The sequence below is a fragment of the Hevea brasiliensis genome, chromosome 3 (assembly GCF_030052815.1).
Source record: "Hevea brasiliensis isolate MT/VB/25A 57/8 chromosome 3, ASM3005281v1, whole genome shotgun sequence".
NCBI lineage: Eukaryota > Viridiplantae > Streptophyta > Magnoliopsida > Malpighiales > Euphorbiaceae > Hevea > Hevea brasiliensis.
The window spans coordinates 107,264,508-107,287,209 of NC_079495.1; the positions used below are offsets into that span (position 1 = coordinate 107,264,508).

The 22,702-nt window shown below is 33.2% G+C and overlaps 2 protein-coding genes and 1 long non-coding RNA gene across 6 annotated transcripts; 2 read left to right on the forward strand and 1 right to left on the reverse strand.

Moving 5' to 3' along the window:
• The first annotated feature begins 2,497 nt into the window (after window positions 1-2,497).
• On the forward strand, window positions 2,498-3,365 carry LOC110668116 (uncharacterized). The gene is made up of 2 exons (XR_002497464.2): window positions 2,498-2,867; window positions 3,023-3,365. It is a non-coding gene; the product is annotated as an uncharacterized LOC110668116 (long non-coding RNA).
• A 2,544-nt stretch (window positions 3,366-5,909) lies between these two features.
• On the reverse strand, window positions 5,910-10,582 carry LOC110668180 (inositol phosphorylceramide glucuronosyltransferase 1). Of its 2 annotated transcripts, none has more exons than XM_021829332.2 (10): window positions 10,109-10,582; window positions 9,421-9,541; window positions 8,718-8,903; window positions 7,971-8,134; window positions 7,453-7,560; window positions 7,211-7,348; window positions 7,001-7,117; window positions 6,557-6,821; window positions 6,349-6,472; window positions 5,910-6,214 (listed from the first exon to the last, which is right to left on the reverse strand). In XM_021829332.2, the coding sequence occupies exons 1-10, from the start codon at window positions 10,346-10,348 to the stop codon at window positions 6,079-6,081; spliced, it is 1,599 nt and encodes a 532-aa protein (XP_021685024.1). In that variant the 5' UTR covers window positions 10,349-10,582; the 3' UTR covers window positions 5,910-6,078. The 2 variants fall into 2 exon arrangements, with proteins under 2 accessions (XP_021685024.1, XP_021685022.1); XM_021829330.2 differs by having other exon boundaries at window positions 6,557-6,839; window positions 10,109-10,581.
• Window positions 10,583-19,892: 9,310 nt separating this feature from the next.
• LOC110668169 (uncharacterized) lies at window positions 19,893-22,583 on the forward strand. 3 transcript variants are annotated; one of them, XM_021829308.2, is made up of 5 exons: window positions 19,893-20,211; window positions 20,293-20,386; window positions 20,814-21,081; window positions 21,933-22,077; window positions 22,309-22,583. In XM_021829308.2, the coding sequence occupies exons 1-5, from the start codon at window positions 20,204-20,206 to the stop codon at window positions 22,319-22,321; spliced, it is 528 nt and encodes a 175-aa protein (XP_021685000.2). In that variant the 5' UTR covers window positions 19,893-20,203; the 3' UTR covers window positions 22,322-22,583. The 3 variants fall into 3 exon arrangements, with proteins under 3 accessions (XP_021685000.2, XP_021685002.2, XP_021685001.2); XM_021829310.2 differs by having other exon boundaries at window positions 19,893-20,166; XM_021829309.2 differs by having other exon boundaries at window positions 19,897-20,196.
• The last annotated feature ends 119 nt before the right edge of the window (window positions 22,584-22,702 follow it).

Consider the following 22,702-nt stretch of genomic DNA (forward strand, 5'->3'; position numbering starts at 1 on the left):
GACAAAGATCTAATAAAATCCACTCAAAACTATGGTTTAATTATTATGCGTGCACTTTACCTGCCATATAAAAAAAATTGATAATTACTAAATAATCAAAAAATAAAAAATGAAAAAGCCTTTTTTTAATCAAAATGTATTTTTTTTTATTAAAATTAATAATAATTTAACTGAAATTCTAATGACAAGAATTAAATTTTGTAAGTTTTATTAAATTTTAAAAATAAATTACTTAATTTTAAAAATATAATAATTAAATTATAAATTTTATGAAAACTTAAAAATTAGATTGCAATTTGCCCAATAAATTTATATTCAAACAGCAAAAGCTGAGGCTTGTATATGAATAATGGTATGGGAAATCTGACTAAACCCTTCACTTTTTGCTTTCTTCCACTTGAATAAACAGATTTCTCCTTTCTGTCCCACACAATATGTAAAAGGGTTTCTTGATAAGTTATTTTCTTAAGCAACCATTCCTACTTTGCAACTTTTATCATCCTCTGCTCTGCAAAAATAACTTCTTTTTTTTCTTTCTTCTTCTTCTTCTTCCTTGTATAAGAATAATAATTTACTTGTAAGAGAATCATGTTTTCCTATATATATATATATATATATATATATATATATATATATATAATCACTACAGTAAACCTTTCTTCTAATGGAGTTTGGTGTTTAATTAATTAAGGTGTCTTCAACTTAATTTACTAAATTATTAAAATAAGAAATAAATTTCGACTATCAAATTCAATAATAATAATAATAATAATAATAATAATAATAATTAGGACTGTGTACGGTTCTTTAAATCAAACCGAACTGATAAAAATAATATTGAAATGAAGTTATTTTAATATTTTGATTCGATTTTAATTTTTCACTAGGAACCATACCGAACTCGAACTGAAAATCAAATTTATGCATATGTTTTTCTATATTTTTTTAGATGTATTATATAGTTTCAGTATTATTATATATATTTATATATGTATATATATAATTATAAATTAAATACAATATAATATTATATTTTATTTTTTTATATTTTCTTAATAATTTTAATTATAAATATATTAAATTACCTTATAATTTAATTATAAATATAATATTATCTTTTATATTTATATATATATATATATTAATTCTTAATTATATTTGTATCTTATAATTAAATATTATGTGATTAATAAATAGTTAAAATATATATTATATGATATACTTACACTATTATATTATATTATATAATATATTTAATCCTAGATTATATATGCACCTTATAGTTAAAGATTATATAATTTAGAAAAAACTAAAAGATATATTATATGATATATTATGTACTAATAATCCAATTCAAACTTAAATACTAATTAAGTATAACTTTTTAAGGAAATAATTATATAAAATTATTTTAAGAATTAAGAATCGAACCAGAATCATACCGAATCGAATCGGAACTAAGGAGCTGAGAATTGTACTTAACCAAAATTAAAACAATAAAAAACCAAACCGAAACAGTATTGAAATTTCGATTTCAAAACAAACCCCAAATCGAACCGGAACCAAACACTCTTAATAATAATAATAATAATAATAATAATAATAATTTTAGACATATTTTTTATTACATATCATTAATTTTTGGACATTTGTCTTAGTTGTTCCTGTCCAAACGTAATTTCATGTCCCATAAACTTTGAAATTGTCACCCAATAATCTCCAACGTATCGCATAAACATTGGCAATGCCTCCTCTCAACAATCACCAAATTTTGAAAATGTTTGATGGTGGCCGTTTCTCTATTCGTGTGTCCAATGATTGAGTTCTAAACAAGCCCTTGTTTACGTTCCTATCAATAAATTGAAAATTACACTTGCATTGAAGCAATCTTGCCCATATTGAATAAGTGTTCAGCCACAGTCTCCATAACCATTTAAAAATCAATGCTTTGTGCAAGTGCATGCTTGGTATCCTTTTTTATTGAATTGAATTCCATTAAGATAAGTTCAATAATTAAATTTAAGATGAATTTAAATTTAAAAAATAATATTTATATAAAATTTAATTTGAGTTTAAATTATATATATATATATATATATATATATATTTTAATGGAGGAGGGGAACTCAGCGATTCCGAGAGATGAAGAAATAACCAGAAACAAATTTGAGAGCAAGTTTCTCTCTCTAGGTTTAGAGAGAAACTTTTTAACATTTTATCATGCATATACTTGTTTATATTAATAATTAATTATATATATAATATATATTTTATAATAATATTTATGAACTTTTAAATATTATATATCAAATAAATAAAATTTACATAATTTATAAAATTTTTAAAATATAAACTAATAATAAAAATATATTTTTATACAAATTATTAATTAAAATATATATAAATTTTAAATATATCTAAATATTAAAAATCAACTTTAAATAGAATAATTTTATAAATATTTTATTTATTGTCATCCCTACTTGAGTCAGCTTGACATAAAGCAAAAGCAGATACTATGGAAAGGGATGAACATGGAAGTTAATTTTAAGGCCAACATCATTCAAAAATTTTAGAAATGTTCTGAATAAATATTTGATTTGAGGGTAGAAAGAAAACCGTGTAATTTGCAAATTGATTATGCTTATATAGAATAAGAACTAGACACGTTATCAACAGATAATCCATTAATTAGACCCAAATCACAAACTCTATAAATAAGGAGAGAGAGAGGCTCAACTGCATTGTTGAATAAGAATGGAGATAAAGGATCTCCATCTCCTTGCTTTAATCCATCATGCATTTTGAACTGTTCATTTGAGGGAATCCCATTAGTTAGCACAAACACCTTGGCCGAAGAGATGCAGGTATGAATTTCAATTTACTTGTTGTATCTTCCGTCTTCAGTACCAAGAACTAAGAAGTTCCATATATTTCTTGTCTATTTATAAGTCTTCTCCATTTCTTCTGTTTTTTCTTGATCCAATTCTCTTTCTTTCTTTTTTTTTTTTTTTGGAATAAGGACTTTACTTGGGTGTTTTGTCATCTTTGGAGTTGAGGAAGGAAGAAGATGGTGGTGCTTTTCAAGATGAGAAGAAGATCACTAATAAGATGCCATCTTTCATCCATGTTTAAGGGAATTATTACTCCTTGGTATAGTGAATTAGGCTTGGAACTGTGGCCTAAAGATCCATAACTTGGATGCTGAATTTGAGTTTTTGATGAGGAAATCCAACCTCTTGGCAAGTCTGATACTTGGCTTTGAAACTCTCTTTTCTTTCTTCCTTCTTTTTTTCTTGTTTGGTTGCCAGGAAAAACTGGAATGAAACTAAAACTATATTTATATATTTCATGTTACGAGATTACATGATTTTATTTCTTTTTCTTTGTCTTTTGGGCAACCAAAATAATTTTCTCCTTACTATTTTGAGTGCCTTGGTGTGCTCTAACACGGTAAGAGAGACTATATATATATATATATATATATTCTTGCATTAGAAAATGATCTGCTCAACTTTGATGGGTTTCTCCAAAACCATTTTTCTGTTAGCTCAAAAACAACAATAATGGTGACAAAGATAAAGATATAGTCTTCACTGTTTATACAAGGCACATATATGCTCTTAAGGGACTGAAAATGCTAGTGATTGGAGTTTTTTGGATACATTTCAAGGCCTTGAAAATATCTGTTAATAAAGAATTGGAGTTTCAATGACATGGGACTATGTATATAAATATGTACTGACAAATTTTAAATCGCCGCTGTTCTTCACAATTTTCTTTCCGGTGGATTAGCAGATGATATTAGCAATTCCTTTATATAAATATTTTGGTAACTGGTAAACTTTTAAAACCTAGCTAGGTGATCATGCCCAGAATCCTATTCTGTAACATTTTCTGAGGTTTTCTGTCAATTATCGCTTGAGAACTTCTTCTTCAAAGGGATTCTTGCCAATATATATGCGAAGGGATTCAAGAATCAAGATCTTGCTCTTTTAGGAGGCAAGAACCTAGATAGAGTGGATGAAAAGAGGAACTCAATTGGCTCCAAGAACATGGGAAACGAGGATAATGTATTAAATACATTGTTTCAGTTTGCTATTATCAGAAAAGCACATAAACTCAGATACTCTTCTGGGAGGCTTAACTAGGACACTAATTTAAGTATTTCATTAAATCCAATGCAGAACTAGCAATGTAAGAAGTCTCTTCGATAAATATCTATTTTTCTATTGGCCGTTTCTAAACTGAAACTTCATAATTTTGAAAATGATTTCAATAACTTTGAAGAAGCTTTCAAACGGTGATAAACCGGTAGGTATCTTGATTTATCAGAAGATACCAATCTTTCTTTAGCCAACTTTCTCTGTAATGTAAAAAGCTGTACATACGTTACAGGGAACAAATTTTGTAGCTTTCTGCAACTTTTAAGGGAAATTAATAGTAAAACTTTAGGATAAGGATGATAATGCAAGAAAGTCCAACTTTCATAATGTCCTTTTCTCCCTTTATTAAATATCCTTTTGAGTTAGCAGCCATGTGTCTTGATTTGTGGAAAATGGCATACACCTAAAAAGAAAAACAAGATGGATTTAACTCTATCAATTATTATTTTTCTATTGGCCAATGACTCATCAAGGACTCTTTGGGACAAGCCAATACATAATTAACAATGGTGGGTTACTTTCAGTGTGACAGTTCACTAAAATTGAAGAAGATTCAATTCAAAAAGAAATAAGCAGACACAATATCAGAAACCTACCAATATCAATGAAGATTTTGTTGTTTCCCTTTTTAATAACATTAGCTTCCAGTTGACCGAGAAATTCTTACCTAAATAAATTCTTACCTAAATTTCTTTACATCTTATACCTTGAATTTAGGATAGACTAACACTAAATAAGAAAAATCTCAGTAAATTATCATTCGGCTACTCCTCCCAGTGGGTATCAAATTTTGGATTTGCTTCTATGTCTTGTTGGAGTCAATAAGTTTGGCACATAAATATTCGGCAACTGGGTCTGCTTGCTTAAAAGATTTGGATCCTCTCAGTAATTGTTTTTCCTTTGAAATGCTTAGGAAGTATATATGACAAATAATAGTGTCTTTTTGTTTGATTAAGGGGGCCAAAAGTCAATTGCTCCATGCAAGCTTTCACTGTTTGTCCCCATTAAAATACATCACCGTCCATTCACGTGGCATTTCAGCAGCCATAACAGGACTGCATTATATTCCTTTACAGTGAGGTGAACTAATGACTAGTGCTGTGTAAAATTTTTTATTTTTGTAGAGGTACGAGAGCTCAGACCTGACGGCTGATGAGCACGCTAGCATTTTGTTGCTCCTCATTGAATATAAGCCTAGGCAGAGTTTGGTTTCGAGCTGAAATCGAACTAGTAATTCTGGCCCCATGGGCTAATTACAAAAGATTCAGAATCAAATTGGAGGATACCCCTCGGATTCAAATGTTCAATTCCTATTCAATTCAATCGGTTAAATCCAATCCAACAGATAATTTTTAGAAGTGAAATTCGATTTTAAATCAAACCTGAATCGAATTAGTCAAAATCAATTCCATTGATTCAATTATGGTTTGAATCAAAATAATTCTGATCAAATCTGAATTTGACCAATTTCAGTCAATTTTAACCCAATCAGTTCTGGTACAAACTCGGACCAAGCCCATGTCTAAGTGAATATATCCCTGAAAAAGGTGAAGCAACTAACATAAGGGTTGAACACTGTACTCCAAACCATGGCATCAATTGCTGCTCCAAAACTCCAACCATGGCATCAATTGCTGCTCCAAAAGATAATCAAAAACCATAAAGAAGCCAGAAAATATGTGATTAGCATAGTGACATTTTCAAACATTTACATTTGCAAGTTTCATTTTGGAAGGCTCAAAATTGAATGAAGCATTGTACTTAAAACTGTGATCAAACATGTTCAATATTACAACAAAAACCCCCCTTCGAATAAAGGCATTTCTCTAATCTGACAATCTCAATCAATTAATTAATGTTGCATAAATTACAAGTACACCAACATTCATCATCTTTAAGATGCCAGTCGGCTTCAGACACATATACTCCTTGCTCGTGTTATGTCCCTATCTTCAAAACCTTTCAAAAATGATCTGATTCCAAGGTGCTCAGAAGCATACGTCATGAAAGATGCCAAAACAATGCCTCCAGCAGCCACCAAGCCTAACCTGTAAAGAAATCACATACCATGTTTCAGTTTCCCTTCTTCCCAGGGTTCTATAAAACAAAAGAAAAATTCAAGTTCTTAAGAAGGAGATTATCAAAGCATTGACATTTTCAGTACTTTGCTCAAGAAAATTACCTCAAAAAAAGAGCAGTAATCCCAAAAATACATGGCAAAGCTGGGGCAGCAACAGCCAGAAATGCCATTCCTAACCCATAATACCAAGCAGCAACATCACAAGATGATCCTTGCCGTAGATGGCCTGTCACAGTTACAAGCATATCAACAAACTTCACCAGTTTAAAGAAACAAATGAGCTATAAATATGTAATCCAGGTCTACAAACCTTTTCCAGAATCACAATCAAGAGATTCAGGAAGTGAGGGAAGAGATACTTGAGCAGCTGTCATCTTTCCCCAAATATAGGTCAAACGAAGAAAACCTCCAAATAAAAGGAAGAAGATCGTGAATGTCCACTCATACATTAAGAGCAAACCAGTCCAAGGCATCACTTGTCTAGGCACAATTGCAAGGCTACATGCAAGAGACACCAAAGCAGCCATAAAACACACACAGATGGAAAGACCACCCAAACAGGCAGGCACCTTTGACTGCGCATCATTAGAGAACTGTTTAACATCACCACAAAAACCTTTAAGATCCATAAAGAACTGTCGAACTGAAGAAAGGAAACATAAAATAATCACACATGACCATTATTTTTAAGACAATAATTATGCTGTGAGCAATCATCCCCATCAAACTGGCAAGAAAGGAAGAGGAGACTAACATGATTGGCTGAACTGAAGGTAGATGATGAAGAAACACCAGCATATCCATTAGATCTAATTCTGTAGTAGAGGTGTCTCATATGATCACATAATGAACTTCTGCAAAATGCCCGTGTCTGCTCCGAACATAATACACTATCAAATCCAAATGACCAAAAAAGAAAAACTTCCTTGAGAACATCGGAGTAACGCATAACTAGACAACTAACCTGAAGAAATGATCGATAGCAACTGAAGAATACAGCACATAATGGCAACATAAAAAGAAACTTGACAAGCAGTTCATCATTAGGATTTCTGCCACCTCCAGTCCCAGGAAGAGATTCATCAAGTTGTTCCCTGGCAGTCTGCAGCATTAGCAAAGAAAATTTTGGTAATCCATAAATCCTCTTAAATAGTTGTAAAAGGAGAAATACACAGTTAACTTGCTGGAGGTAGTAGGAGTAAAAACCTGCCAGACATCAACAGGTTTTAAAAGCCAGGATGTCCACCAATCCCATGGCTTAAGGGGGCCAAGTGTATAGTGAATAACATGTAGTTCAGACTCATTTACCATCCACTGCATATGAAACACACAAAAAGGTCAGGATATACAATTTGAAAATTAAATACAAATTAGTAAGTAGAATTATTGCTCTCTCAGTTGAAATAAAGGTTACATGATTCACAAAATAGTCCCTTGATAAAATAAAAGTAGAAACAAAAATTTTCACTATCCATGCTAGCTAACAAATTTCTATGCGAAATACCAACCCATGAGATATTATGTAATAAGGATTACATGCTTTACTAGGAAGAATGAAAAATGTGTAATTATCAACTTAGTCTACGTTATTGCACCACAGCTGGCACTCCACCTTTACCCATGGGTGCGAAGGTGCAATAATCAATACTATCAGTAATAATTAGGCAAGTGAAACTGGCTTATCAACCTGTTATTAATCATTGCAATATGCATGCATCTAATACCTTGTTAGCAAGCATGTAGAGACCAACATCTGCATTATATAGAGTAGAGAGTCGCTCCATAGCTGGTACAGGTCTAGAATTCAACACTTCCTGGGGTAAATTAGGCTGGAAAACATGTGCATTGGGAAAGTCGGAGTAATATGAGTTCAGAAACCCCTGATCTCCTGTTATCAAAAAAAAAAAAAAAGAAGCAAAAAGATCCCAAACAATTCAATGATAATACCTATAAAAAAGAGAAACATAACAAGAGAGGTTTTGGTAAAGATAACAAAATCAACAAGACTAGATAGCTCCTTCATAAGAAGTAGCAGTAGCCAGCATGAACTTATGGATATATAAAATAAAAAATATACATAGCATCGAGAATTACCTTGAGCCATAGAAACTGAAAAGGACTAAAAGGTTGTATTTGAGTAAATTAAGTGCTTTGCAACCATAATTCAGTCCAATTTTCAAAAAGTGCCTAAAGATGACACCATTCATTATTGTTGTCACATAGGAAAATACCAGTTTTACCCAGTAATAGATCAGGTCCAATAATAAGGTTTTTCTTCTTGATGAAGCAAACATAATAATCCAAAGACGTCCACTAGGACTTTGGCTTTAGTAAAGTTAAAGGTCCAAAGGTTAAATACTCAACTAACAAAAGCAAAGACGAAGTATTTAAATTAACGGAAACATCACAATTGATGAGTGTGATTTCGCACTGGACTATAACTAGAAATGATATAGAATGAAATGCTTCACCTCCAGTGTAAGAGTGCAAAGTGTTCACTTTAGTCATCATGTCATTGAAAACTGATTGAGATGGCTCCACTACCATAACTCCTGAATTCAATCTCTCAGAATGCTTCAGGTTAGCACAGAACTTTCCACATTTAAATAGATCCTCAATACTTTTAATCACAATAGTATCCGCATCTAGATATACAACTGCAAAAAAGGAGTACCCAGGAATGTATTAGAGAAGTGTATCAAAACAAGTGCCACATCAATCGTTAGTGAAGAAAAAGGGATAAAAGATAACCTCAAACAGCTCAGACTCAAAATTGAAAGGACACAGGAAAGCAAAAGTAACAAATTGTCAGAGGCAGATTTTGAATATTTAACACAATCTGATACCATAATTTCCTCTAACTAATTGTCATCTTCTTCTTGTAGCAGGAATCAGTAGCTTTAATCTTTATGTAGATAATATTACGCAAGTTTTTGCATTTAGAATCCCAACAAAATACACATGCGTATACAGATAAAACAAACTCAAAACAGCACTTCAAAATCCACGCCAATATAATGAAAAAGTATTGTATTATTTCCAGTTTCAACTTTCTTTTTTCCTTCTTTCGTTGGGAGCACTTTGCTAGTTGGAAAAACCAATCTAGAATATTTAAATGCACATTTGCAAAGTTTCATCCATACACTCAAAGCAATTTGGTCAGAAGAAATTTACCTTTCTTATAGCTAGTCATATTAAAGATTTTAAGCTTGGTGTATACACCCCAAAACCTCTTTGGCCGCACTTGATTAGGGTTTGCCAACAAGCTAATCTTCTCCACTATCCACCCGTCAGCCTGTGAATTATTCAACCGATAAAACCCAGACAAAAAGTAGAAGATTAAAACTAAGCAATACCTTGCTTAGACAATAATTTCACAACAGTAAAACTTCGGAAAATATGCAAAAATGTATCTCAGTATCCCTTCTTGTAAAACCAAAAACTATAATTTTCACCTCAATTAGTCCAATTAGCTGCATCAGTGGCATTTTCAGTAAACACCTCTTTTTATTAAAAATAAAAAACTGAATAATCAGCTTCATTTATCCAAAAAAGTGCTTCGTAAAAATTTTACTCAGTTAGCATCACAACACTTTGTACTGCCTTAGCATCCATACAGAACCTATAATAAAGCTAGAATTTTAATGAATATAGAAATCAAATGGCCTTTTAGCCAGTCTTACGGCTAACTAATTGAGTTACGGTTTTGTTATCTTTTCTTCATTACAAAGACACATTGAATTCGAGGAGCAAACAAGAATACATGGAAAAATAAATTCATATACAATTGCCAAAAATTTACTCTATCTTAACCAGGATTTTCTAGACAACCAAACAAACAGAGATCACCGCAATTATTTACCTCAAGAAGCTTCATGGCGTAATCAGAGACACCATCAGAGACCAAAACCACCATGTCCTTATTCGATCCAGTGTCTCTAATCGACTTCCCCAACACCCTAACTCCCAACAGGAATTCATCTCCATACAATAGCGTCACGTAAGCCTGTTCAGTTCTCTGCGATCGAAGCGAAGCTCCAGATTGAATCCAAACTAATGCGACTAACACAAACAGAGCTCCAAATTTTGATAATTCCATCATAAAAAAAAAAAAAAGAAATTATGACTTTGAAAGAGAAAACTTTGATTTTCTCGAGAAAATTGTCGCGATTTTCCCGAGAAAGTTCCGAAAATATATGATCTCTTGGTTTTTGGAGTAGAATGCGAATGCCTGTGAGCTTCGGCATTTGATATTTTGAAATGGTTTTGATTTTGTTACCCCCTTCTAGACGATGTGTCGTTTTTTACTTTTCTCTTATTTGATCGGTCTTCGCGGTTCCGCTGCAAGAGTAGAAGGCTATGACTTATGATCCGCTGCGGCAAAGCAGAGAAAAGCTCTCAGGTCTCTACCCATAATGTGGGCCGAGCGGCCCGAGCCGTACCCAAGGAAGCTTCATCATTTGTTGACATTTGATAACACAAAAGTTCCAAAACAGCAAGAATTTAAGAATGAAGCAAGTAGGCATTTAACTGATAATTCCAATTCCCATTTTTTTTATATATTTTACAGATGTCCTTAATTTAATAAATTACGATTAATTTTATTCACGTTGGTCTGCATATTAAAGGGTAAAATACTCTTAATAAATATTTTTTTAATTTATAAATATCGAATCATCGATCTCATTTAAAAATAAGAGTGTCAAACAACTTATATTAAATACTTATTAATATTCTAATTTCAATTTAATTCTAGTTTCGATTTTAAATCGTAATAAAAAAACCCTTTTTAGATAAAAGTAAAAGGGTTAAGCTGAAAACAGTCTTTTAATAATGGTTATTTCTGTCCTGTTTCATTAGAAATAATAATTATCGCAAGTATTTTGCGGTCGCCAAACGATTCTCACCGAAGTGAAAAAAGTGAGGAGTCGTCACTTTAATTTGAGGGAAATTAAAGAAAATTATTTATAAAAATAAAAAAAAATCACTTTGAAAATAGAGATTCTAGGTTCAGGGTGCGTATGCGAGTGGGGAAGGTGTTAGGCACCCCGCCTCATCCCTTAACGAGTGTAAGCAGATTTAATGTTGTGCTCTTTATAAATTGATAATTTGGGGGTTATAATGATGATGTTAATCCTTTGTACGGATAAAAGGAATATTTGATATTTCACTATTTTTTGTTACCCAATAACACGAGTATATGAGATGACCCTTCAGTGAATAGGTGTTGTGTAATAGATTTTTAGGGGGTTAATATGAATACTGAAGTTGCGATATTCTCAGGGGGAAATTTTTGTCCTATAAATATGAGTGCTTTGAGGAGAACTCTCCATCGAGCCTCAACCTAATATTCAAGATAGTTTGGGAAGAACTCTCTCGCCAATCCCTTGGTGTGTTAAGAATTTAATTCGAGAGCTGGGGTAAGAACTCTCCCCCAATCTCTTAGTATATTTTAATTTGAATCTAAGTTAAGAGAATTCGGGTAAGAACTCTCTCCCGATCTCTTAATGTATTCTATTAAAATTTAAGCGAATGATTTCGGGTAAGAACTTTCCCCGACCTCTATATATTTTATTAAGATTTTGGCTAAGAATTTGGGTAAGAACTCTTTTCCGATCTCTTAATATATTGCGTTAAAAATTAAGCTGAGATCGGGTAAGAACTCTCCCCCGATCTATTAATATATTGCATAAAAAAATTAGGCCGAGTTCGGGTAAGAACTCTCTCCCGATCTCTTAATATATTACGTTGAAAAATTAGGCCGAGTTCGGGTAAGAATTCTCCCCCGATCTCTTAATATATTGCATTGAAAAATTAGGCTAAGTTCGGATAAGAACTCTCCATCAATCTCTTAATATATTGCATTAAAAAATTAGGCTGAGTTCGAGTAAGAACTCTCCCTCGATCTCTTAATATATTGCATTAAAAAATTAGGCTGAGTTCGAATAAGAACTCTCCCTCGATCTCTTAATATATTGATAAGAACGGCATTTTATAAGAACTTCAAACTGGGGATTAAGGCAAAGGGTCTTTCTTGATTCCTTTTATATGGGAATGAAATACCGAAGACATAGGAAACCCATGTGTAAAGTTTTTCCTAGCCTACGGGACTTTATAACTAGATAGCGGTCGATAGGCCGAACTCCTTGCCGATCTTCCACATGATCGTTTTGTCAGAACTCTTTAGTTTGTGACATCCGATCTCTTTTTAGTTGCTCGTCCGAGATCTGAACTCATCTTGATTCCCCAGCTGTTGTCTTATCGTCTGGGCTCGTTCCAAGGCCCGATCTCATAACTTATTTGTTTGACCTAATCTTATTTCCGACTTATTCGACCTTTGCTACACCGATTTTCCTTTATCATTTTTCATTTATTCATACCAAAAACCCTCATGTTAAAGTACTCCTACCTATATTCTTTTAGAGTATTTATGAGTCACAAATGACTCCAACATCTACTCTCAAAAGGAATGAAAACGAGGTGACGATAAATGAAATTTACGAATGAATAAAAAGAAGACAAAGGAAATAACTACAGGCTAAGATAACCTATTATGAGATTTTGTATGACTGGATAAAAAAAAAACTTTAAAAGAAAACTTGAGAAAAGAAACCAAGAATATTCAACAAAATGACAGTTTAAACGCTTACCTGTGGAAAGTTGGGGAGGCAGGCAAGCCAATTCCGATATCCACAAATCTTGGAGAGCTGAGAGCAGACGGCCAAAGAGCTTGAGCTTACCCGAGGTAATAGGAATAAAGTGGAATGAGGTTGAGCTCAGAAGGCAATGCACAGATATTAAAGTGATGAGAATGAGGCGGAGTGAAGATGGGTTCACAGGGTAGTGCACAGGTATTGAAAATGAAAATCACGGGATTTAGAGCTCTTTGAAATGAAATACTTCAAAAAACTGGTTTTCAAAGTTTCTCAACACTTTGAAAGCTCCGAATGACAAGCAGCAATACTGAATCAAAGTTCAGAGTCTTTCCACGATAATTACCACCTCCTTCCTATAGTATTGCATGTAGGTATTTATAGGGAATGGGTGTTCAAAATGAAGGGTCAGGATCTTATCAGGGGGAGACGGAAGGCTTAGATTCAAAAGGATATAATCTGATGTCTGAGAATTGAAGAGAATAAAAATGGAGGGTCAGGATTCCATTCATAATATTTGTCCTTTCTTCCCTTGATCCAACGGTCAAGGGTCTCGCCTTACGAAATGGATCCAAAGGCTGGGAACAAAAGGCGCCGAATCTGTCATTTGCTTTTAAGCTGAGGGCTCCAGATCCATCCTTACAATTATAATCAACGATGTAGATTGGAATGTACAGGGCTGCTTTAACCGTTTGGCGTATAGCGGCTAGGAGGGCCTGGTTAGGAGGGCGTCCTTGTAAATGAGATGTGTGGTGAGGATCTGATCATGCCTGCAATGCTTTAACTAACTCGGATCTGACAGTGAAGGGAGTTAATTGAAAGTTCTGATCGGAAGTTATTTAACCCCTTTGCATTCTCCGATCTCTATAGGTCGTCCCCTATTTCTTCCGATCATATTGTGACTGACCCATCTTAAGATTGTTATTCCGATCTCTATCTTCTTTTGCATCCGGTCTTTTTATTTTTCGATCTCACTATTTTCCAACCTCCTACTCAATCTGACCTGTATTGGTCAAAACAATAAATTATTCAGTTACTGATGAGCCCACTTCGAGTTCCGCAATAAATGCCTATGCCCTATATATATGCCGAGGGATTTTCCTTTGCATATTCACAACTTTCTCCTGTGAATTTTCAATGTTTCATTCTTCAGTTCTTAGCTTTTCCAACAAGAATCCTTCCCATGACAGCCACTTTAATCTTTTTTCGAATGCTTTCTTTGTTCATTTCCTGAAAATGAGCAACTCCGGTGATCAGAAGTTCATGAAGGTGTCAATCGATGATGGTGAGGGAACTAGACTAATTAACCGATCAAGGTATAAACTAACTACCGCACCGATCTCGGGTCGGCCCATCGGCATGGCTTGTAGACCGATCTCTGACAAGAGGACTGTTAATTTCAATATTAATATCGGTGACCGCCTCTTGAAGTTCACTTGGTTCTTTACCATCTCGAGGGTCCCGACTGCAACTCGATTCTAGTCGATGACATCAACAATGACGCCGCTCAATATCATGAGAGTCATAGTCACCTCATCTGAGTTGTACATCTGCCCAGTATTTATTGTTGGCTTTCATATCAAACACATCTTTTAATTCAGCCACAAGACTAGGCTTTGACATAGGCCAGCATTCTAGGCTTCTGAGTAGTCTTAAGCTAGGTAGAATGTAGTGTTGATTTTGAGAGATCGCCCAAATGATGTAATCTGATCTTTTGAGATCACCCAAATGATGTAATCTGATCGTTTGGAAATGAAATGAAATTTTACTTGAATGTTTTTGTTTTATTATTGCATTGGTTATTTTTCAATCTCTGATAAATATACTCGATTTGATCCCTAGATGAATCTCCATTCGCCGATTTGTGGGTTTGGAAATTTATTCAATCCAATGACCTTTGTTGACCGATCTCATTTATCTGACTTTTTTACTATGTTTCTGGAATCTTCTTGTGACGTGTCATGGAGGCAGCCCGATCCCTCTAACCGATGCATCACTTGAGACTTCATAAGCATTTAATGCTCAGACGGGTATATATAGGGAAAAGGTTAGTCATTTGTTTCCTTATGTCATTTTCAGACCTTCCCCTAGCGATTTCAACACTCCCTCTCTCTTTCTAAAGTTTTCAAGAACCGATTCATACTCTGATAAGGGTTTTGATATTTTCTTGGTTGGTTCTCACCTTTGTTTTCTGAAAATGAGCGGTATCGGCGGTCAGAGAGCTGCTAGTCCTCTCTCCATTCATATCTCATGGACATCAGACGAAGTTGAGGTGGTTAGGCTGAGCGGGCGACCCGAACCTTCTACAACCTCTGTCTCAGCCTACGATCTAGCGGCTAAGTCAAAATAAGCATCTTCTTCAGGGAAAGAAAACTTACCCGTGGATTAGTTACCGTCGGTCCTCAAGGAAACCAATATGCAGTCTATTAGTCAAGAATACAACCTTCGGACTGACTCTTTCGAGCTCATCAGATGTCATAGCGATCTTCGAGTTGACCATTTCTTTGAAGAAAATGATATGCTCATGGTATATGAAGAACAATTGAAGGCCGGGCTTCGGTTCCCCCTAGATGAATTCTTTAGAGCCGTTCTGAAGTTCCATCATGTCTGTGTAGCTTAAGTGCACCTGAACTCTTAGCGGACTCTGATGGCTTTCAGAGGCTTATGCCGAGCTAAGAAGCTCGAGCCTACAGTAAAGGTTTTTGCTGAGTTGCATAGGCTCACTTGGTGAAAGGACGACGAGTATTGGTTTTTCCAAGCCAAGCCGTATTGTGGGCTTTTTACCAATCTTCCTTCTTCATTGAAGAATTGGAAGAATCGGTTCTTCATATTGAGGAGTAAGATCCCGAATGGCTTTGAGGGTATCCCGCGCAGTTGGCAGCACCTGGTCCCTTCAGTTCCAAAGAAGATCACCCTAAATAGAGACGAGGATGTCATGGTAAAAGAGCTGAAGGGTCAGGCGGCTACTCACAAGTATTCATGTTTAGATGCAGTTATGGCCGAACTTAAGTGGTGGCTAATGCAAATGATCGCCCATGAGGATTATGAGCTGCAGCTCTCTGACCTTGGACCCGGGATTGGTATAACCAAAATCTTTAGCCTCCTGATTTAGGTGATCTCACTAACTCATTTTTTGTGCAGGTATGGATGGAGGCGAGGGCGCAAAGGAGAGCCGTAAGGGAAAAAGGGAGGTCGCCCGGAAAGTGCAAGAAATGAAAATTGCTGCTGTATCCCAGACTCCAGGGCGAGACTCGATAGAAGTGCCGGGCTCTTCGTCCCAACCTTCGGGACAGCCGACCTCAGAGATAGAGATCGCTCCTTCCCCTCCTCGACAAGATGAACCACCACCTCCGCCGGTTTCTTCAAGTGTGGAAGGAGGGTCTTCCCAACCTGCTGTGAGGACCCTCTCTCAAGGTGTCCAGGTCCTCATCCACTCACTAGAGAAGAATCGCTCGGTTCGGAGGAATCTTGGCCTAGCCAAGGTTTTGGGTGCCAACATCTGCTTTCAGGATGACCGGAATAGGCTGACTCCGGATAGCATTGACGACCTCCTGGCTCAAACGATGAGCTTGAGCGTAGAGAGCCTTGTGAATCAACATATAATCAGATAAAAGGCTCATCTTTTGAGACAAGAAATTCTGAAGGCGGTCCAAGACGCTACTTCCGCCAAAACTCAACTTTTGTCTGCTCAGGACTACATCGCTGAGATTGAGGGTCGAATGAAATCTTATAAGGATAGGATAGCTGAACTGGAGCGGGAACTTGAAGAAGCTCGGGCCTACTGAACTGCCGATGTCAATCGCCTTATCGAGGAGATCAAAGTGAAAGAAGAAAAGGTCGTGGCGAGGAAAGCTGGTGCTTATGTGAATGCTCATGGCGATCTTCTGGCCGAGCTTGTAAGGAGCTATCCTGAGAAAGACTTCTCCTGGATGGTGGATCATGTCCCAGAGGTGAAGAGGAGAGCGAGGAGGAGCCTGAGAGAGAGAGAGAGGATGATAGAACTGATACTGTACTCGGAGAGCAGGTTAGGGGAAACTCTCCTGCCGAATGACTTGTACATTTTTATTTTGAAATGAATTGAAGTCTTTTATGTTCAATTTCTTAATAAGATCGGAAAGCATCCAAACCAAATTGTCTGAGTACTTAATTGATTGAATGCAGTTGAATATTAAACCTAAGAGCGAGTATTAATCAAAAGATATCAAATTACTCAAAGAGATTGGAAAAATATTACAAGCGAACATGAGATCGGACGGAGCCATGACCAAATACCGAATGGAACTTTAGAATATTAAAATTGCAAAGATTTGACACTGACTTTAACTTTTAAGGTTGGAACCATTATTAGACCGGATAAAAACCTTAACTTTATTTTGAGGAATATTTAGGCAATTCAAGTGAGAAGCCCATTTACAACATTAGTCAAATGGAATTTTGCGATATTTGTACATAGAGAGATCGGAGAACAACAGCAGGCAAGATTGGATGGTTCGGAGATCCAATATTTACTCGAACTCATCTGATAAAGACCAAGGGATCGGAAAGCAATCTATCTTGAGCATGAGATCGATTTGTTCCAGGGACAAGCCATCAGTAAGTTTGAAAAAAGCTACCTGTGATCGGGACATCGGTTGAGAACAGATAATAAAGTTTCAATTTAAAAAAAAACATTGCCTTCGAAGGTCGGTCAAAATATGATGTCTACAATAATGGTTAAAGTATTTTCAGGATCAATTCGATTTTGATAAAATTAATTTTTTAAATATATAATCAGGTTTAAAATAATTTAAAATAAATAATAATATTATATTAAATTTAATTTTTATATAATGAAAATTTATTATTTGAATTTCTTATATAAATGAGTAATTAAATATAAAATATATTTACGTTAATAATTATAATTTATTAAATATTATTTTTTAAATAAGTATAAATAAAATATAAAAAATAAATTATTAATTAAAATATATTATTTTATACGAATATATAAAATTAAACGAATATAAACAATAATTACTTTATATAATCACATATCATATGTTCTTCTATTATTATCCAATGATACATTTCATAGTCATTATAATGTTCATATATTAATAGCGATAATGATGAGCAATCTCATAAAGCAGTCATTAATGTTATGTTTGAATTAAAGGAAAATAAGGTAGAAAATGAAATTTGAAAGGAAAATAACTTTATTTTCTACTAAATCTATGATTTGTTAAAGAGAAAAATAAAAAGAAAAGAAAATTTTGAAAAGAAGATAAACGTTAAATTTTATTCCTATTTCCTTTTTAAATTAAAAAGAAATTCAGAAGAAAATGTTTAAAATTTACAAAATTATTCTTATATTTTTTAGATTTTTTTTTAACATTTACTAATAGAATTATAACTTTATTAGTCAAAAATTTAAAATTCCTTTTAATATTTTACCTCATAATTCAAACATAAAATAAAAAGATTATTATCTTCATTAATCATTACTTTTTTTTTTTATCCTCATTATTTTCTTTCCTGTGTAAATCAAGCTATGCGAATGTAAAAGTAAATAAAGAAGAGAAGTATAAGCAAAGACTTCAATATCAATTTCCCTAAATATATTGAGGCTTTTAAACTATGAAAATATCGAAATATTAATAAAAAAAAGATATTGAAATATTTTTAACAAATATAAATATTATTTGATATATATATATATATATATATATTAAATTTAATATATTGTAATAAAATGAGCATAACAATTATCTTATATTTAAAGAAATAAAATGACGTGATTAATTTCAAATAAAAAAGAATAATTGTTTTTCTGATATTATATAAAACATAAATATTTACATTAATGTACATTATCTAGTTTATGTGTTAAATATATTACCTTCCGTTTTATCTTATTATTTATATTCAAATAATTAAATATAAAATATACTTATACATTTATATACTTAAAATATAATATTTTTTTAACCACTCTTTTTATATTGTTTAATTTTTTTTGAGAATTGAAGTATTTCAACCTGTTTGCAAATTAAAGGTTTATAATAATTTAATTCAATTAATTTTATTTTTCTAAATTATAATATTTAGAAAAATAATAAGTGAAATAATTAAATTATTTTAATTTAATTTTTTTATAAAATAGAAATCAGAAAATTTAATTTTATTATTTTATTACATATAATTTATTCTAAAAAAAGTTTATGTATTCTAACGGAGACAGGTAAGATCAAGTTTGAATCTGATTTAATGATTTAGGGATTGGAATTGATTAAGGGATTGGAATTGATTCTTATAGTTTTTTCAATTCTAATCTTGTATTGAATATAATTTTAGTTTATTTTAGTTTTAATTAAATTCAATAGATAATGTTTTAAAAAAATTTATTAAAAGAAATGATTATAAATGGAACTAATTTATTACAGTGTAATTTAATATTAATTTTAAGAAAAAAATTATTATTTAATATTTATATTTTAATAAAATTAACTATAAATTTTTATATTTTAATAAAATTAATTATTTTATTTTTATATTTTAAAATAAAACAACTAAATGATAATTTGACTGATATTAAAATTAATTAACTAATAAAAAAATTTAATAAAATGATTAAACAATTTAATTAAAATAAAATGAATAGATTAAATATCATAATTTTTAAAATATAAAAACTAAAACTGTAACATTTTTTGTTTATGGTTTTCATCTCTCAAAAACTAAAAATAGTTTATTATTTTGGTTTTAAAATTTTAGAAAATTGCTTACAGATTTCCTTTTCACTCTCTTACTATATGAATAATATAGACTATTTATAAAAGAAAAAAAAGTAATTATAAAAAAACAAAAAATTCTTATGTTCCATCAAATTTTCATTAAAAAAAATCAAATCATTAAACATCAAACAATAAATTACCCATAATTATAATAATCAAAATCAAGCATCATCATATTATTTTGGTTCGTTGTTCCCGGATTATAGTCGCGACCACGACCATCGTTTCGCAAATGTGCAGGCACCATGGGGCTAATTAAACGGCATGCAGTGTTGACAATGCAATGCCGTTTTATTGTACTCAAACGACGCGTTTTTGTAGTATCGAAAGAGCTTCGAGCTTCAGGAGACTTTTACCGCTTTTCAGTCGCTTCTCTCGCTCTCCCACTCCTCTGACTCACAAATTTTTGCAAGGAAACAAACAGCAGTGCAGGACGCTAGGGTTTCGGAGGCGAGAGTTAAGAAAGAATTTGAGGGAAGGAAGGGCGGAAGGTCTATTTCCGGCGAGAATCCGGCCGCCAAGTCAGCTATGCTTACGTTAATAATGAGTTTTCTTAGCTTTATTTAAGCAGTTATGATATGTTTAAATGATTTATTCATTTGAGGTTTCTGATAAAGGATTCAAAAGATGGATGAGACGATGAAGCAATTTCAGGAAAACTTGGTTGAGCTTGAAATCGAAGCTGAGCACCTCCTTTTAGCCCGGCATCAGGTCATTTGTGCCCCTTTTAACTCTTATGTATCTTCAAATAACACTTGTGTATGTTTGTCTAATCTCACATGTAACAATTTTGTTTGTTTTCCGAGAAACTGGGAGGGAAAAGAAAAATCTCCATTGGAATTATGTGATGCATCCCCAAAAACATTTGTCCTGTTTGAGAAAGTAAAGAAAAATAAGGTTCGATAATTGAAACCACAGAGTACAAAAGTTTGTGAGGATGGGAAATGAACACGTTGCCATCTACTTTTTAGGTCAATTATTATAAGGAATTTTGAGAAATCAAAGTTTTTGTTCAATCTAATTGTTGAAGTTACTTTGCATGTGGCTGTAGATATCTTATTTATGTTTCTTCTTTCTTTGAGAATTTTTTTTCGTCAGAAACCAAGTTTTTCAGTAACTTTTAGTGATGAAAGTGCAGGTGATTGAAAATGATAAAATGAGAAATGGGAATAGGGAAGCGCTTACTGCACTGAGGAAGAGGGCTCGGACAACCAAAACCAGTATTCCTTCTCCTTTTGAGTCAATGATGAAGGATATTGGGAGGTCTGCATCAAGGCCATTGGTTAGCGAGGTATGTGCAACCTGTGGCAATCACAATTCAGATGAGGGCACATGGATGATCTTCCAAGGAACTGATGTCTTTGCTAGTATACCATTTCATGCTGCTCACACTATTTTGGAAGCAGGTTGTCTCTAGAACTTTATTTCAATACAGTTATGTGTGAGTTCATCAATATGCTAATTAACTAGAAAGACGTTGTCACATATAAAATTTCTTAGTTCAGTTGTAAATAGTGCTGGGACTGGATACTCTTGCAGAATAGTTGAGCTGCTGCTAAAATTACTCTAGTAGAATGTGCTAGCCGTGGAAATATAATTTTCCCCAAATCTTCCTGCTTGAGTTTGGGCAGTTTGTAGGTGGTGAAACTTTAAGAAATCAACTGAAAGTGTTACTTGTGGAATGCTACTCATTTTTAGTAGCAATAAAAAGCTCTGTTATGTGAAACTTAAATGGAAATCAAGTTTCAGTAACTGGCATTCATTAGGAGATGAGTCATGGAAACAGCTGTTGCAAAAAGCAGGGGAAGGCTCTGTACAATAGCTGATCCTCTCCCAACTCCTAAAAGGAGGGGAGCTTTTGAACTGGGGACATCCTACCATAGACTGGCATTCATCAATATCTCTGGCATAGCTGTTGAGCAAGGGCTGCTCAAAAAATTGAACAATGTTCTGGTGAAATTGAAAGTAATAAAAGATTCTTCCAAATCATTGAGCTTCTCAGCATGAACTGATATTTCCTTTTTAAATTCCCTGCTTTCTCTCTTTCTTTTTTTTTTGTTGAAATTTTTATTGGAAAATATGACTTTCTTAATCTTAAATTTTTGCTGATTGATGAATATTAATGAAACAATCATTTTCGAAACATAAACATTAGTTCCTTGTAAATAAAATTCCTTTACCATATTAAATTTCTTTCCATGAAATTTATAACTTTTGAATAATGAATTCCCCAAATCTTATCCTTGATGCAATGCAGATCAAGCACGACTTGACTATGAGGCTAACAAACTACAAAGCTATGTAAAGGAGAAGTCTTTTTTTATTTCAGAAAAGGGTGCCCTTGCTGACAAAATTAGTCCTGGTGTGCTCAGATCTCTGGTAACGTTAACAGATAAACCAAAGTAAGTTTTGCCACACAGAGTAAACGTTCTCTCCTTTTCTTCCTCTTTGTTTCCCCAAAAGATAAAGGATGAATTTATCAATAAGTAAAATGCTGGGGATGGTTATACTGAGGAGAATGAGGTGTCCTCCAATAGGTGACTTGAGATAAAGAAAATAATTAACAACATAAAGCTGTTCAACGCAATAATAATTTCTGAATTGTCATGTTTTTCTGTCATCCCTTTCAACAGAGAACAGGATTGAGCTTCATTTTATCATTCAGCCCACCATTTGGAGCATTCACATTCTACTGCTGTAAGATAACTGTGTGGCAACTTCTAGAATTGCTTCCTTCTGAATGTTTATCTCATTGTGCTACCAATTGCAGTATTCTTCTAAACATATGAACTTCCAATGAGGAACAAGTTATGGATGTGTGCATTTTGTATGTCTTTAACTTATTTTTTGGTTCTACTTTGAGAGGCTAGTCAAATAAATACAAGCATCTTATGTCATTAATTGCATATATTCACCTCTGATTTTGAATCTAAAGTTGGTAAATTGTTGCTTTTGAAAACTTGTATGTGGACAGTAGATGCTAAAATATAGTTCATGCAATGTGTTGTTTTGCTGCTTGGCCACCGA

What these genes read in the sequence shown, in the direction of transcription:
- LOC110668180 (XM_021829330.2), bottom strand. Translation starts at nt 10,348, where the DNA reads ATGATGGAATTATCAAAATTTGGAGCTCTGTTTGTGTTAGTCGCATTA. An exon ending in TTTGCACTCTTACACTGGAG is followed by an intron (nt 8,135 to 8,717) that starts GTGAAGCATTTC and finishes TTTTGATAACAG; the next exon opens with GAGATCAGGGGTTTCTGAAC. An exon ending in CCTTCAGTTCAGCCAATCAT is followed by an intron (nt 6,840 to 7,000) that starts GTTAGTCTCCTC and finishes GATGTTAAACAG; the next exon opens with TTCTCTAATGATGCGCAGTC.
- LOC110668169 (XM_021829308.2), top strand. An exon ending in TCCTTTTAGCCCGGCATCAG is followed by an intron (nt 20,387 to 20,813) that starts GTCATTTGTGCC and finishes ATGAAAGTGCAG; the next exon opens with GTGATTGAAAATGATAAAAT. An exon ending in TCACACTATTTTGGAAGCAG is followed by an intron (nt 21,082 to 21,932) that starts GTTGTCTCTAGA and finishes GATGCAATGCAG; the next exon opens with ATCAAGCACGACTTGACTAT.